This window comes from Vicugna pacos, chromosome 8 (genome assembly GCF_048564905.1).
Source record: "Vicugna pacos chromosome 8, VicPac4, whole genome shotgun sequence".
Lineage (NCBI taxonomy): Eukaryota > Metazoa > Chordata > Mammalia > Artiodactyla > Camelidae > Vicugna > Vicugna pacos.
The window spans coordinates 14,756,655-14,770,721 of NC_132994.1; the positions used below are offsets into that span (position 1 = coordinate 14,756,655).

Below are 14,067 nucleotides of genomic sequence, written 5' to 3' on the forward strand. Positions count from 1 at the left end.
GGCCCCGCCCCGCCTCCTCGCCGGGCACGCGCAGCTCGAGCCTGCAGAATTGCGGATCCGCGTTCTGAGAGGGCTTGGGGCTGTTACCTTTGAATGACCAGGAAGGGTGAGGCCCCCGCGGTGGCCCGGGGATTGGGGCCGAGGGTCGCGGGCCCTCAGAGCACTGCAACCGACAAATACGCAGTCCCTGACTCCAAATTTGGGTCTCAGAGGGTGCAAGGCCCCGCGTTCTGGGGAAGCCGGGGTTCCAAGTGGTCCTGGATAGGGGGGTACCAGTCCGGCTATGGGGCCTCTAACAAGGTCTTGGCCCCAGTGAGCGTCATCCGGCCCCTGGCATCTCCTCGATTGTCGAGGTTCATCTCCCAAACGTTTGATTCCGGGAAGCCTTCCCTGGCCGCCACCCCCTCCCCATCCCCCCGCTCCAGCTCGCGCTAAACGTCGTTTTACTTATTTACCTGTAAGACACCCCCACCAACCCTGGGCCCCTCGGAGCAGAGGCCAGGTGAATCCAAATCTTCCGGACTCCCGGGATGCCGTCCCGGGCCAGTGTGGCTCCCGAGAGAGGGGGTCCCACCGGAAGGAGTCCGTGTCGCTGGGGCCCAGGGGCGGCAACTGGCGTGGAGAGCCGCGGGGCCCTCGAGACCCCAGAGCTCAGCTCCGCCGGCACTGCAGGCCTCCCTCGCCGCAGCCTCCAGCTCCGCCCACGCCCGAGACCTGGGTGGGATTCGGGAGCTGGGCCCCCTTCCTTTCCCAGAATTCAGGCTTACAGAGCGTCTGCAGGTGGTATTTGCCAACCACCTGCAACGGAATAATTCGGAACACTTGTTGAAAGTCCAGATTCCCGGATACAGATTGCAAGCGGGCGCGGGGGTGGGGTGGGTGGGAAGGGACTGGGAATTTGAATTATAATGAAGTATCTGGGGGGATGTTATGCATACTAGATTTGAGGCTTGGGAGATAAAGCAGAAGAGTCTAAGTGTCCCGGTTTGTGCCCCTAGCTCTCAGTGCGTAATAGCGTCCCTGCAAAACTGCTTCCACGTAAAGGCAGCTGCGGGAAATTTCGCTGGATACGCGAACGTTTGCAAACCCCATGTCCCTGGGCCTTTGCAGTTTTCCTAGCAGGTTGATTTCGAGTCAACATGTCTGCTTCAATGAAAGAATGTCTTCAACTTCAGCTGCTGGAGATGGAAATGCTGTTTTCTATGTTTCCTAACCAAGGAGAAGTAAAACTTGAAGATGTGAATGCTCTGACGAATATAAAGAGATACTTGGAAGGGACCAGGGAGGCGCTGCCACCAAAAATCGAATTTGTGATTACACTCCAGATCGAGGAGCCCAAGGTAAGTGTCCTGAGTTGTTTTAATTGTTGCCAGGTGCCCTTTTTTTTTTTTTTTGGAAACACTGGGAACGCTAGCTTCCTGTCCAGAAAGCAAATAGAGAATATTATAGATGCATATTTACTTGTTTGAAAGCAAAATACGGGCTGCCCTGTCATCAATAAATTGTCATCAATAAAGATCTTAAATTTTACATAAATATGTGCACTTTTTAAACCAGTATGCCTAGTGTTTTATGAAACACATCTTGCAGTCTTACACTGCTGTTATTATTTTGTTTACTCATCCAGCTTTTTTACCAATCCTACTACTGTAGTATGTACATATATTATGATCTGCACAAATCTAAATATTGCTTTTAGCAAAACTGGCTTTAAAGGAGTCAATGACTTTGGTGGCACCATGACGCTGAAAGCAAATACAGATAGGAAATCTAAACCAGAAAATGAATTTACCTTCATCTTCTGACCCATTTATCTCCAACATCATTAGCATAGCACAGGTAACAAATTTGAGAACCACTGTGCTGGCTACTTCCTACTCAGCCTTCAGCTGTCACTGCCTCAGAGGAGACTTTCCTGGTTTCCCAGGCTGGATACCGCCCCACATCTGGTTCCACATTTCGGTGGATCCCTGTTCTTTTCCATGGCAGTGCTTCTCACCCTTGAGATTAAATACTTGCTCTGTGTCATTATTTGTTTACTGTCTCCTTCACTAGGCTCTAGACTTTATGAAGGGCAGACTTAATGTCTAGCTTCTTCACCTCTTTATTTCACAGTAGGGTACCCGACACATGGTAGGTATTTGATGAATATGGGAGTGAATGAATGAATGCCCCCATAAATGGAAGGAATTTATGTACGTATAATTGTGTGTGTAAAATCCTGCAGTGTCTGGCACACAGCAGCAGCAGTTATTCTGTTGATCAGTATCATGCAGTGGCCAATGATAAACCAGCTTATGTGACTTTTTGGTTCTTAAATCTGTTTGATTTTCATTCTAAGGTGCAAATTGATTTGCAAGTAACCATGCCTCACAGCTACCCCTACGCAGCACTGCAGCTGTTTGGACGATCATCTGAACTTGACAGACAACAGCAGCTGCTTCTCAACAAAGGTCTCACTTCTTACCTAGGGACTTTTGATCCAGGTGAGCTCTGCGTCTGCGCAGCCATCCAGTGGTTACAGGATAACAGTGCCTCCTATTTCCTGAACAGAAAGCTCGTGTACGAACCATCTACACAAGCCAAGCCAGTCAAGAACACATTCCTCCGGATGTGGATCTACAGTCACCACATATACCAGCAGGACCTAAGGAAAAAGATTCTGGAAGTTGGGAAAAGGTTAGAGGTGACAGGATTTTGCATGACAGGAAAGCCTGGCATCATCTGTGTGGAGGGCCTCAAAGAACACTGTGAGGAGTTCTGGCACACAATCAGGTACCCCAACTGGAAACACATCTCCTGCAAGCATGCTGAGAGCACGGAAACCGAGGGAAGTGGGGAGGACCTGCGCCTCTTCCATTCTTTTGAGGAATTACTCCTGGAGGCCCATGGTGACTACGGATTAAGGAATGACTATCACATGAATCTCGGCCAGTTCTTAGAGTTTCTCAAAAAACACAAAAGTGAGCATGTTTTCCAGATATTATTTGGTATTGAAAGCAAAAGTTCTGACTCCTAGGAAGCTGTGATAAGAGGCCTACGCTTGTCATTTCGCTAAGTTAGTGCATCTGTCAATAAGACCAAAGTAGAAGTACCAGTGGCCATTTAGCTTCCTCTGTGGGAAACCCATCTCCAGAATTTCTCCCTGGTAATGAAACACCACAGGCCTTTTAACTTTACAACAGTGCAACTGTGACCTTACTGCTATGTTCTTGTGTTAATTGAAAACTATTTAATTGTAAAATAATAAAAGACAGTTTAACCAGTGAAGCCGATTTGATTAAAAAGGAGTCCAAAGCCCAGTTTAACAGCAGTGGTCAAATTGTGGCTCCAAAGTCATGAGTAATATTTCCCCTTTTCACCTTGCTAGCATGCAGGTGACAAACCACATTTTCTTCCATTGAAGAGGAATTCTAAATCAAGTTTAAAATGAGAACGGGGAGAGAGCACATGTGTACTGCATTTCTGACTTGAACTTAACACCCCCACCCCCATTTTGGGTTTTCTCTTTTAGTAAAACCAAATCCTAACTGTAATCGTAAAGGAATGGAGAGTAATGAAGACTCACCATGCTAAGTGTTGTCTGCTTACATCAGTTGATTAATGGTATTAAGGAAAATGATACCAGTTTTCTCAGTTCAGTTCTCTCCACAGAACCAGGTATGGTTTCTGGTCCACGCAGTGTCCCACAGGTGCTGCGCATGGCAGGCTTCATCCCTGTGCCTGTATGCATTGCTACCTGAGGCAAGAGCGCTGAGAGAGGACCCCTGGGAACAGCTATGCACTATCACCTTACTGGGACACCAAAGCCAAGCTCCACACTTTCATGATAAGTCACTGCCACCTCTTCTGAAACTGCCAAGCTCCACAGGTGTCACCAACCTTCTTCAAAAGGGGAGTTTAATTTCATGATAAGAGCCCCTATTTAAGTGGCCCTTGCCAAACCTTTTCATTACAAAGTATCTACCGCTCCCCAGGAATTTCTGGGAGTCTCAACTATCTGTCCTCTCTGAATCTTTCTTTGGTTTCCCTGTCTGTCCTTAGCTACTCCTGCCCTTTCCCGGGGAGCCTTCATTTTTCTGCTGGGTCCCAAGCACCCCACAGATGTACTGGTCCCCTCAGGACACCAAAGCTGAGTGCCAAGATTTAGTGACCTGGAGAAGAACGCCTCACTCCCCATCTCCTGATGATGCTGGATGTCAAAGTTGCTGCATGGGCTGGCGGAACTTACAGAATCTTTGATGAAAGAGTACATTGTAGTTTCTGGTTTTACTCGGTGTCTAGGATACAGACTCGTGTCCTTGGGCAGGGCTAGGACATAAAGAACAGCAGACCTTGCACTAAGCTTGCTCTCCTGACTGAGGCCTGGGAACGGGGTCCACTTGGTCCTGCCTGCGCTCTAAGTGCAGAATGAATTTCCTTTCAGGGCACAACTCAGACCCTCAAACCAAGGCTCTTGTCATGGACCTATCTTGCCAGATCACCCAGCTTGCCCATTCGTGTTTTAATCCTAGCTTGGCACGTGGCTGGGACTCAAACTGAGGCCTCAAGTTCCCTCTATACAAAGGAAAGAAACAGGTCTTACGATGCCCAAGGCTTATTTCTCAATCTTTACTAGGACTGAAAACATAGTATAGGAGTCAAGTTCCCATATAATCCCAAGACCATCAATAAGTAAATAAGCATTCCCAAGCTTTTAGGCCCTAAATAGATGTAACTTCCGTAACTTCTGTTTTGTTTTGGGTGGGTGGGGGGGTAACTAGGTTTATTTACTTTTTTATTTTAATGGAGGTACTGGGGATTGAACCCAGGACCTCGGGCATGCTAAGAACACGCTCTACCACTGAGCTATATTCTCCCCCACCAACTTTTTTTCCTTTGAAATGAGACAATAATATATGCCCCCCACCTAATATGTGCCTAAGCCACTCACAGAGTTTTTTCTATGATCAAAGTAGCAATAGAAAGATAGGTCTAAAGAATATGGACAAAAAGGATTGTTTATGTAACTCAAATGAAGGGAATAAATTCTAATTTATGCATGATTTACTGCTTCTGGAGCTGTTTCTGATGCTAACTTTTCAGAACCTGCTTTTACGTGTTCTTTAGGAGCACACAACAGTACTTTCTTCCTATCAGAAGTACTAAAGATAGACATTAATAACAGAAGTGTAGGTTTTATAGAAAACATACGTATGTCATTCTCATTCAAAGCTCAGCTTTATGTATACAGTAGACTGCTGGTGGTGTTTGCCCAACCTGATGGGAGCAGGAACCTCCTCCCACCCACACAGACACACACTCAACACTTACTTTGGGGAGATGCCCTTTCTCTGGCTTGGGAGAAGTGACTAGAATCAAGCTGACCTCTGGTAGCCTCCTGGAGAGATGGTTTTGGGCTCTTGCTGCTTAAATCTCTAGTGCCACCCTCATTTCTGTTCCACAGAATGCTCAGCTGTCCAGTACTTCCTCTGAGCTCCCTAACATCTACCCCTTTTTTTCTTGAACATCAAAATCAGTCTCTCTTGCTTGTAATTCAAGAATCCTAATACTGTGTTCACTATATTTTTAAATGGTTATTTGGAAAGAATGCTCATTATAAATGTCTCTTTTTAAAACTTACTGAATTAAATCAATATTTCAAATTATGTTCTTTGCTCGTCACTCCTTGTTGGTCTGTTACGTTAGACTGAGGGTCAAAGATACTTGCGTAATGGATTGAAGAAAAGGTCAGGTGAGTTGACGCACCATCACGCAAGGACTTCTAAACATCCCTATGTTAAATCAGGAATACGTTGCCTGTGAACTTGACTTTGTATGACTACTTACATGCCACCCTTCTGAGAAGGCTTTGAGGGAGCCTGCCTGAGGTCTTCACATTGCACAGGAGGATTTTCTTTCACTTGCTTTTACCTCAAGTAGCCCAGTAGTCAGTTGAAAGAATAGGTATTTTCTGGAGAGGGCACGGTTGTTAAAAAATCCTGGCTTTATATAGAATCCTGATTGGCCTCAGAACTCTGAGCACATTGGATCTCCCTCCTCAGGTCCACATGGTAGAACAGCTCTCACAGCAGCCTGGATCAGTTGGAGAGAACTTCTTTTTTTCCTGAGCCCAGTTAAATCTAGAAGCATCTAGACCAACCCATCAATGGATTTGAACATCACACAATTCAAAGAAGCCCACCAAACACTGAAGTTCCTCCTTAGTTGTAGGTGGTACAAAGTGTACAGTTTGTTCTTCACTATGGAGGGGATATTCCAACATAGGCCAGACATTGGACCAGCACAAATTTGCCCGAGGTGGCCAGCTCTTGTGCTTTCACGGGATTAATTTCGACCCTCAAGCAGGATATATCTTAGGAGAGATCCAGAGAAGCTCATGCACCTGTGCTCCAAGCCTTATGAACATATATCATTTTGCATGTGTTAGACCAGCATGATGCCCTGCACAATGGTGAGATAATCAAGGTCTAGTATCAGGAGTTATATTTGGCACATAGACAGTTCATGGAACATCAAGCGAAGACAATCTTTAATGTTGCTTATTGATAAATTGCTGCTATAGGTGCCCTCTCCTTCCTGGAATAAAGAAAAAACAAAGCTCTGGCCCCATTAATAGCTGCCTACTGATTTGCTCCAAGAACGAGAACTTGTCTGACAACAGCTACAGTTAGACTCACCATCTAATTAAGCTAATGAACAAAATGCTGTCACTCTTAAAGAAACTACTGGTCTCTTGCACATGCCAAAGATCATCTAAGTCAGGATGTGATTAAGAATCACATCCCTGCTTCTTTTAAAGCTTTTGATGGCGGGGCTTATCTCGGCAAATCATTTGCTGTTTCCAGCCAGAATAACTCTTCTTCTGTGCATCACGGATCCAATGTGGGGATATCGTCGTAGAACTGAAGAAATCAATTCCAACTCTTCACTGGGAAGATAACTAAACAATGGACTCACTCCTATAGCATACACTTTGTCCCACAGACCACAGTGGTTTCAGAAATTTGTATTTGTTCATAGATGTTGCCAGATGATTTCCAAAATGCCTAGTAGTTTCTTTTCTGTAATGCATTGTTATCCTTGTAAACGGAGCCTCAAAGGAAGATTTTGGAAACATATTTATGATATTAGAGAATTCTTCACCTTAGGTATCTTTCATTCATATCTGTGCACAGCCATTTGGGGACGTCTGGTCAGGATTTCCTGCTGTTGTTGTTACACAGATCAGTAGTACTAACATGGGTTGCCCACATTTTTGGTCCTAAGCCCAACTGATATTCAGCTGCTATACAGTGGTGTGGCTGTATCAGTTGTATACACTGGCACCCATTTTTCTTGTGCTAACCTAGTTGTTAAATTTTTCAACATCATTTCAGGCTCTGAGATCCTGTGATTTACTGGTCACCAGGAAAGATTTCTGTAGGCCAAATGATTCTGATTATACTGGACCTGGTTCATATTATAACTGTTTCCACTTTGTCTCCAATTGTTAATTGCCCAAAATGCTGTTTTTAAGCCTCTGGTATTTCCCAAGATCCTGACATTTCTACTGAAATAAGGAGCCCATTTTAACTATAGCATTTCCTACAGTCCTCCCCAGCTTAGAGAAGAGTCATAAAAATGCTTTTCGTGTCCTCAACAAAATATTAGCAAACCAAATTCAACAATACAGTAAAAGGATCATACACCATGATCAAGTGGGATTTATTCCATGGATGTGAGGATGGTTCATCATCAGAATATCAGTGATACACCAAATTAACAAAATGAGGGATAAAAATCATATGGTCATTTCAATAGATGCAGAAGTAGCATTTGACAAAATTAATACCCAGTTATGATAAAAACTCTCAGCAAAGTGGGTATAGAAGAAACATACCTCAACATAATAAAGGCATATGTGACAAGCCCACAGCTAACATCATACTCAATGGTGAAAAATCTTAAAGCTTTTCCTCTAAGATCAGGAACAAGATAAGGAAGCCTACTCTTGCCACTTTTGTTCACCATAGTATTAGAAGTGCTAGACAGGGAAATTAGGCAACAAAAAGAAATAAAAAGCATCCAAATTGGAAAGAAAAAAGTAAAGCTGTCTCTATTTGCAAATGACATAATATTATATATTAAAAACTCTAAAGACTCTACCAAAAATCTGTTAGAACTAATAAGCAAATTCAGTTCAGTAAAGTTGTAGGATACAAAATCAGTATACAAAATCTGTTGTATTTCTATACACTAATTAATAATAAACTATCAATTTTTTTAAAAATCCCATTTACAATTGTATCAAAAAGAATAAAATACCTAGGAATAAATTTAACTAAAGCGGTAAAAGATGTGTACACTGAAAATTATAAGACAATGATGAAAGAAACTGAAGATGACACAAATAAATAGAAAGATATTATATGTTCATGTACTGGAAAAATTAATGTTGTTAAAATGTCCACAACACCCAAAGCAATCTATATATTCAGTTCAATTCCTATCAAAATTCCAATGGAATTTTTCACAGAAATAGAACAATGCTAAAATTTGTAGTGGAACCACAAAAGACCCTGAACAGCCAAAGAAATTTTGAAAAAGAAGAACAAATTTGGAGGCATCATGTGCCCTGATTTCAAACCATTCTACAAAGCTGCAGTAATCAAAACAGTATGGTTTTGGTGTAAAAACAGCATACATAGATCAATGGAACAGAATAAGAGAGCCCAGAAGTAAATCCACACATATAAGGTCAATTAATTTATGACAAATGAAGCAAGAATATTCAACAACAAAAAGACAGTCTCCTCAATAAATAGTGTTAGGAAAACTGCACAGCCACATGTGAAAGAATGAAACTAGACTACTATCTTACCCATACACAAAACTTAACTCAAAATGGATTAAAAGCTTGAATTTAAGACCTGAAACCACAAAACTAGAAGAAAACAGGTGGTAAGCTCTTTAACATTGATCCTGGTGATGATTTTTTTGGGATTTGACACCAAAAGCAGAGGTAACAAAAGTAAAAAAAAATTTACATGAGACTATATCAAACTAAAGAGCTCCTGCATAGCAAAGAAAACCATCAACAAAATGAAAAGGCGACCTACTAAAAGGGGGGAAATATTTGCACATCATACATCTGATAAGGGGTTAATATTCAAAATAAATAAAGAATTCATCAACTCAATAACAAAGAAATAAACAATCTGGTTTTAAAACAATCTGATTTTAAAATGTGCAGAGGATTTGAAGAGAGATTTTTCTAAAGACGACATACAGATGGCTAACATGTACATGAAAGGATGCTCAACATCATTAGTCATCAGGAAAACACAAACCAAAACCACAGTGAGATAACCAGACCCGTTAGAATGGCTGTAATCAAAATGACAATAACAAATGTTGATAAGAATGTAGAGAAAAGGGAACCCTTGTGCACTGCTAGTAGGAATGTATATTGGTGCAACCACTATGGAAAACTGTACAAAGTTTCCTTAAAAAATTAAAAATACAACCACCAAATGATCCAGCAATTCCACGGCTGAGTATCTGTCTGAAGAAAAAACACTAATTCAAAAAGACACATATAGCCCTACTGCAGCAATACTTACCAAGACATGTAAACAACCTGTCCACTGGCAGACGAATGAAACACACACAGAGACACACACACACACAAGCCATAAAGAGGATACAGTCTTGCCATTTGCAACAATACGGATGGACCTTTGGGCTAAATGAAGTAAGTCAGATAGAGAAAGACAAATACCATATGATCTCATTTACATGTAGAATCTAAAACCAAAACAAAACAAAAAGCTCAAAGATACAGAGAGCAGATTAGATTGGTGGTTGACAGAGGTGGGGGATTAGGGGAAGCAAAATGGGTGAAGGGGGTCAAGAGGTATGAATTTTCAGTAATAAGTCATGGGGATACCATGTACAGCACAGTAACTATGGTTAATAATACTGTATTGCATATTTGAAATGGTGACAGATGTTAACTGAATTTTGTTGTGATCATTTTGCAATATACCAAATATCACATCATTACATTGTACACCTGAAACTAATATAATGTTAATTATACCTCAGATTTTTAAAAATGCTTTTCATTGATGCTGCTATTCTCCCTTCACCAATGTATTTCTCAAGACCTTAGTGAAAGGAAGATCACCTACAAATCCTCTTGGGAGACTGCTAGGGGATTAGGATGGTCCGATTGCGCATGACAGATTCAATCCATTATTCCCATCTTTGAAAATCTTCGAATTCCTTTATATCATTGCAAGGAAATGTTTGTGTTCTCAATTTCATTTAATGTGGGTCCTTATCAAGTCTATAAGTGAAATAAGTCAGTTAGAGGAAGACAAATACCATATGATCTCACTTATATGTAGAATCTAAAAACAAAAACAAAACAAGCTCAAAGATACAGAGAAAAGATTTCAGTCAACTAACAGAACCAACCAGTAGAATCACTTTCAGTTGCTCAAGGCAGCACATTAAATGCAGGATCTGTGGCAGGTGCACCCCGATCAGTCAACTCTGCCCAGTCCATAACTGCACTTCTCCTTCCTAAGTGCAATAGTTTCAGAATCCCATACATTTTCCTCAGATTTTGTCAACATAAATAGCAAAGTCTAGCATTCTCTTGGTGGGAGTCTTTTCCTGGGGTTGCCTTTTTAATTGTTTCCACCTCAGCTCTTCTCCATGCTGGAATCTGATATTATGCCTATGGGGATAATGAGAAGGGATCTGGGAGGAGAAGGAGGAGACTGAGTGAGGTCATTACAGGATCTTCACGCAAAGCAGGAGCAACCTCTTTAGGCAGGAAGAACTTCTGCTTTGATTAGCCAGGGAGGACATGTCAACCATTCTGGGTTGCCTGGGGTTGAGGGGTTTCCTGGGACAAAGGACGTTCGATACTCAGACCTGAGCTATCATCCACCCTAGTTTAGGGTATCACAAGTCCAGGAGTGGGATTGCTGGATCATAGGGTAACTCTATTTTTAATTTTTTAAGGAGCCTCCATACTGTTCTCCATAGTGCCTGCACCAAATTACATTCCCACCAACATAATCCATCTGAAGGCTGAAGGCATCCTTTTTAATACACTGTGAGGTAGGGTTCCAGTTCGAATTTTCTCCACGAGGGAGGTCAGCTGTCCCAGTAATGCTACTGAACACTCTATGTGCTGACTTCTGTGCTATCTCTGTAACTAACACATGTGGGAGCATCTGCCTGTGAGCTGTTCTATTCCATTGTTCTGTACGTTCGTGAGACTTTGATGTATATTCAAATATGAGGCTTAGTATGAACAAAACAATGTAAAATATCTCAATACTTTCAATGAATATTATAAACACTATTATGAATGTTATTCTAGGTATGTTGGTTTAAATAAAAGGCATTATTAACATGAATTCCACCTGTTTCTCCTTTTTATGAGGCCACAGAAATTACACCTGTGGCTCACTTTACTTTTTATTCAATGGTACTGTTCTAACTGTACTCTAGCAAGTAGAAAACAGATTATAGAGAAAGATAAACATGGATTAAGAGTCCCCCTCCTTCACCTAGTAGCTCTGTGGACTTGGCAAGTTACTTAAACTATCTACTTCATAAAGGAACTATAGGGGCTACATTAAATAAGATGATGTATATAGAATGATACCTGGTAAGTAATCATCCAATGCCTGTTTCATTTCCTTTCTCTGAGGACAAGGAAGTAGCTTATTCATCACAGTGTACAGCAAATATGACTACACAAGTATTAAACGAATGAAGTTCACCCTGAAATTAGTGATTAGAATATTTTTAAAATTCAAAATTCCCTGTCATGTGACCGCCAAGACCCAGCATTCTCATTTTTAAGTGTAACAATGTTTTAAGAAAAAAAGACAATTATTTTACAATTTTATTCATTCACGTTTTCTATGCTTTAATAAATCTTTTGCATAGGTAAACACACTTAGTCAGAGCTACAAGACAACGTGGAACCTAGACAAGAAACAGGCGTTCTGGATCTTTTCAAAACAACTATACTGAGCAAACTCATGACTAAATGTTACCTTCAGAAATACTCCTACCCCTTCTACTGACACCTAAAACACCTTGTATAACCTTCAAGTTTCAATTAAATCATTTTATGGTATGGTTTATCTTGAACATCCTCTTAATACTCTTTTAAAAGTATTACTTCAAAAACAAAAAATCCTCCCCATAATTCCATAAATAAATAGCAACTGTTATTGCACCTGAGCTTAAGACTGTAAAATTGTTTCCATTGGTTCAATGATTCATTTCTAAATTAAACTTAAAATTAACATTAATTTCTGGGCTACAACTACTGATTATTTGCATATTTTAATATCTTATGTAAAGATAATTTCTGATATTGGGGAAGTGGTTACAAAACTTTCTTCAAACTCAGAGGGAAGTGAGATGACTGTAACACAGTGAGCTCTTATTTACCTGAGCTAATCAAGGGGGCATCAGGGTAGGTCATTCAATTGGGAACTCAGCCTCCCTTGACTCTGGGACTTGTATTTTAAGAGGTCGACTCCACAGGCAGCCCTTTCTCAAGGAGCCTTCCCCCTCCTCTCTCAGGTCTGCCCACTGCGCGGGCTGTGCTCAGCTGAAGGTACCAACCTCAGGACGGGGCCACCATCCACAAAAGGCCCAGCAGCAATGGCGTGGAGCTGAAGGGTGGTACAGTTGGTCAGGAGGAGAGCAAGGTGCTTTTAAGAAGGGATTTCTGACTGAGGACCAAGGTGATAAGGAGATGTGACAATGTCAAAAGAATATGAAAATCTAAGGCTGCACAAGGCATTGTAAACAGCAATGAGCTGTCTTAGAAATGTTTGAGTTCAGTAGCACAAAAAGAACACACACCATCTAGGGTTGGTATAAACATACCTGAGAAGTTCTTTTTCTCTAGGCAACGAAGTAAGTGTTGTTTCTGTTTTTACTAAAAGTTCACCTATGCCCAAATTCATTTCTACCTTTACTTTTACAAAGTATTTTTAATAAAATGATCAAAGAATTATGGGTTTTAATACTGATCATATCAATTTATTACTAATTTTGGTCTTCCTTTTAGTCCCCTATATAAAAATGATGGGTTTCTCAGTAGTAGTGACGGTAGCTTTTAAAGAGAACTTAGGCAAAATAATTAAGCTAGAAACCATAAATAACCAAAAAGTAAATGAAGCAAAGCTGTCTAGTGTGATGTCTACCCTAAACTATATTAATATTCTTCCATAAACTTTTAGATTGTTAAAGAAAAATTATCTTGATCTAGCATATTATGAATCATTATAAAAGATTCCAATCTTTAAAAATTATGAAAGACTTCAAGATCTCACTAATGGAGTTAGAAATGCCAGCTATTATGTTACTAGTCAAGTTTGGTCTGTATTTTCTGGGCCTCTTCAGGCCAAGAATAACAATCAGGTAGAATCTGGTCATAATCAGTGCTATACATTTGAGAGTAGACAAATGCCTCCTTGTTTTGGGGTTCAGGATAAACTGTGGCTGTCCTTTCTTGGTATGCGTCTTTCACAATCTGGAAACAAGAAGAGATTATTGATTATTTTAATGAATAGAGGTGATGGTGAGCACAGGTCAGAAATTTTTTACCCATTTCAAAAAATTAAGTTATAATTCACATCGTGCCTGTTTCAAAAAAATTAAGTGTACTGTAATAAAAGCAAACAATCACAAAGAAGATATAAAGTAAACATGCAATTATAAATCACGTAACAAGAGGAGAATATGATTATCAACAACGGTGTGAATAGTGGAGATTTACGCATGTATGATCATACCAGGGTTTCTCAGAGAAGCCAGTCCTAAAAGCCCTGAAATTACCTGACTGATAATTAACTTGAACTCAATACCTTAAAATTCTTGCTGAGTTTGAACTCAGATACCCTGCAGTTTCAATAATCCCGATTCTGATCACAGCCTCCTACAAAATCTTTCTTTATCACAGGGTCTCCTAACTCTAATTAGCAGGTCCCCGTAGACTGGGGAACCCTCAGCGCTGGCTTTCTCCTTTCATAGCTG

General features: G+C 40.9%; 2 protein-coding genes across 6 annotated transcripts in view; one reads left to right on the forward strand and one right to left on the reverse strand.

Moving 5' to 3' along the window:
• Nucleotides 1–7: 7 nt before the first annotated feature.
• On the forward strand, nt 8–3,270 carry RWDD2A (RWD domain containing 2A). 4 transcript variants are annotated; one of them, XM_072965552.1, is made up of 3 exons: nt 8–106; nt 1,219–1,340; nt 2,342–3,270. In XM_072965552.1, exons 1-3 carry the CDS (start codon nt 94–96, stop codon nt 3,017–3,019), a joined length of 813 nt encoding a protein of 270 aa, XP_072821653.1. In that variant the 5' UTR covers nt 8–93; the 3' UTR covers nt 3,020–3,270. The 4 variants fall into 4 exon arrangements, with proteins under 4 accessions (XP_072821653.1, XP_015106925.2, XP_072821652.1 ...); XM_015251439.3 differs by having other exon boundaries at nt 9–106; nt 1,111–1,340; XM_072965551.1 differs by lacking the exon at nt 8–106 and adding an exon at nt 373–502 and having other exon boundaries at nt 1,111–1,340.
• An 8,626-nt stretch (nt 3,271–11,896) lies between these two features.
• The window catches only part of ME1 (malic enzyme 1), a 179,829-nt gene continuing 177,658 nt past the window's right edge, over nt 11,897–14,067 (reverse strand). For both annotated transcript variants that reach the window (XM_072965568.1, XM_072965569.1), the window contains exon 14: nt 11,897–13,564. In XM_072965568.1, the coding sequence (XP_072821669.1) occupies nt 13,397–13,564 (168 nt within the window). In that variant the 3' untranslated portion in view covers nt 11,897–13,396. The remainder of the gene's footprint in view (nt 13,565–14,067) is intronic.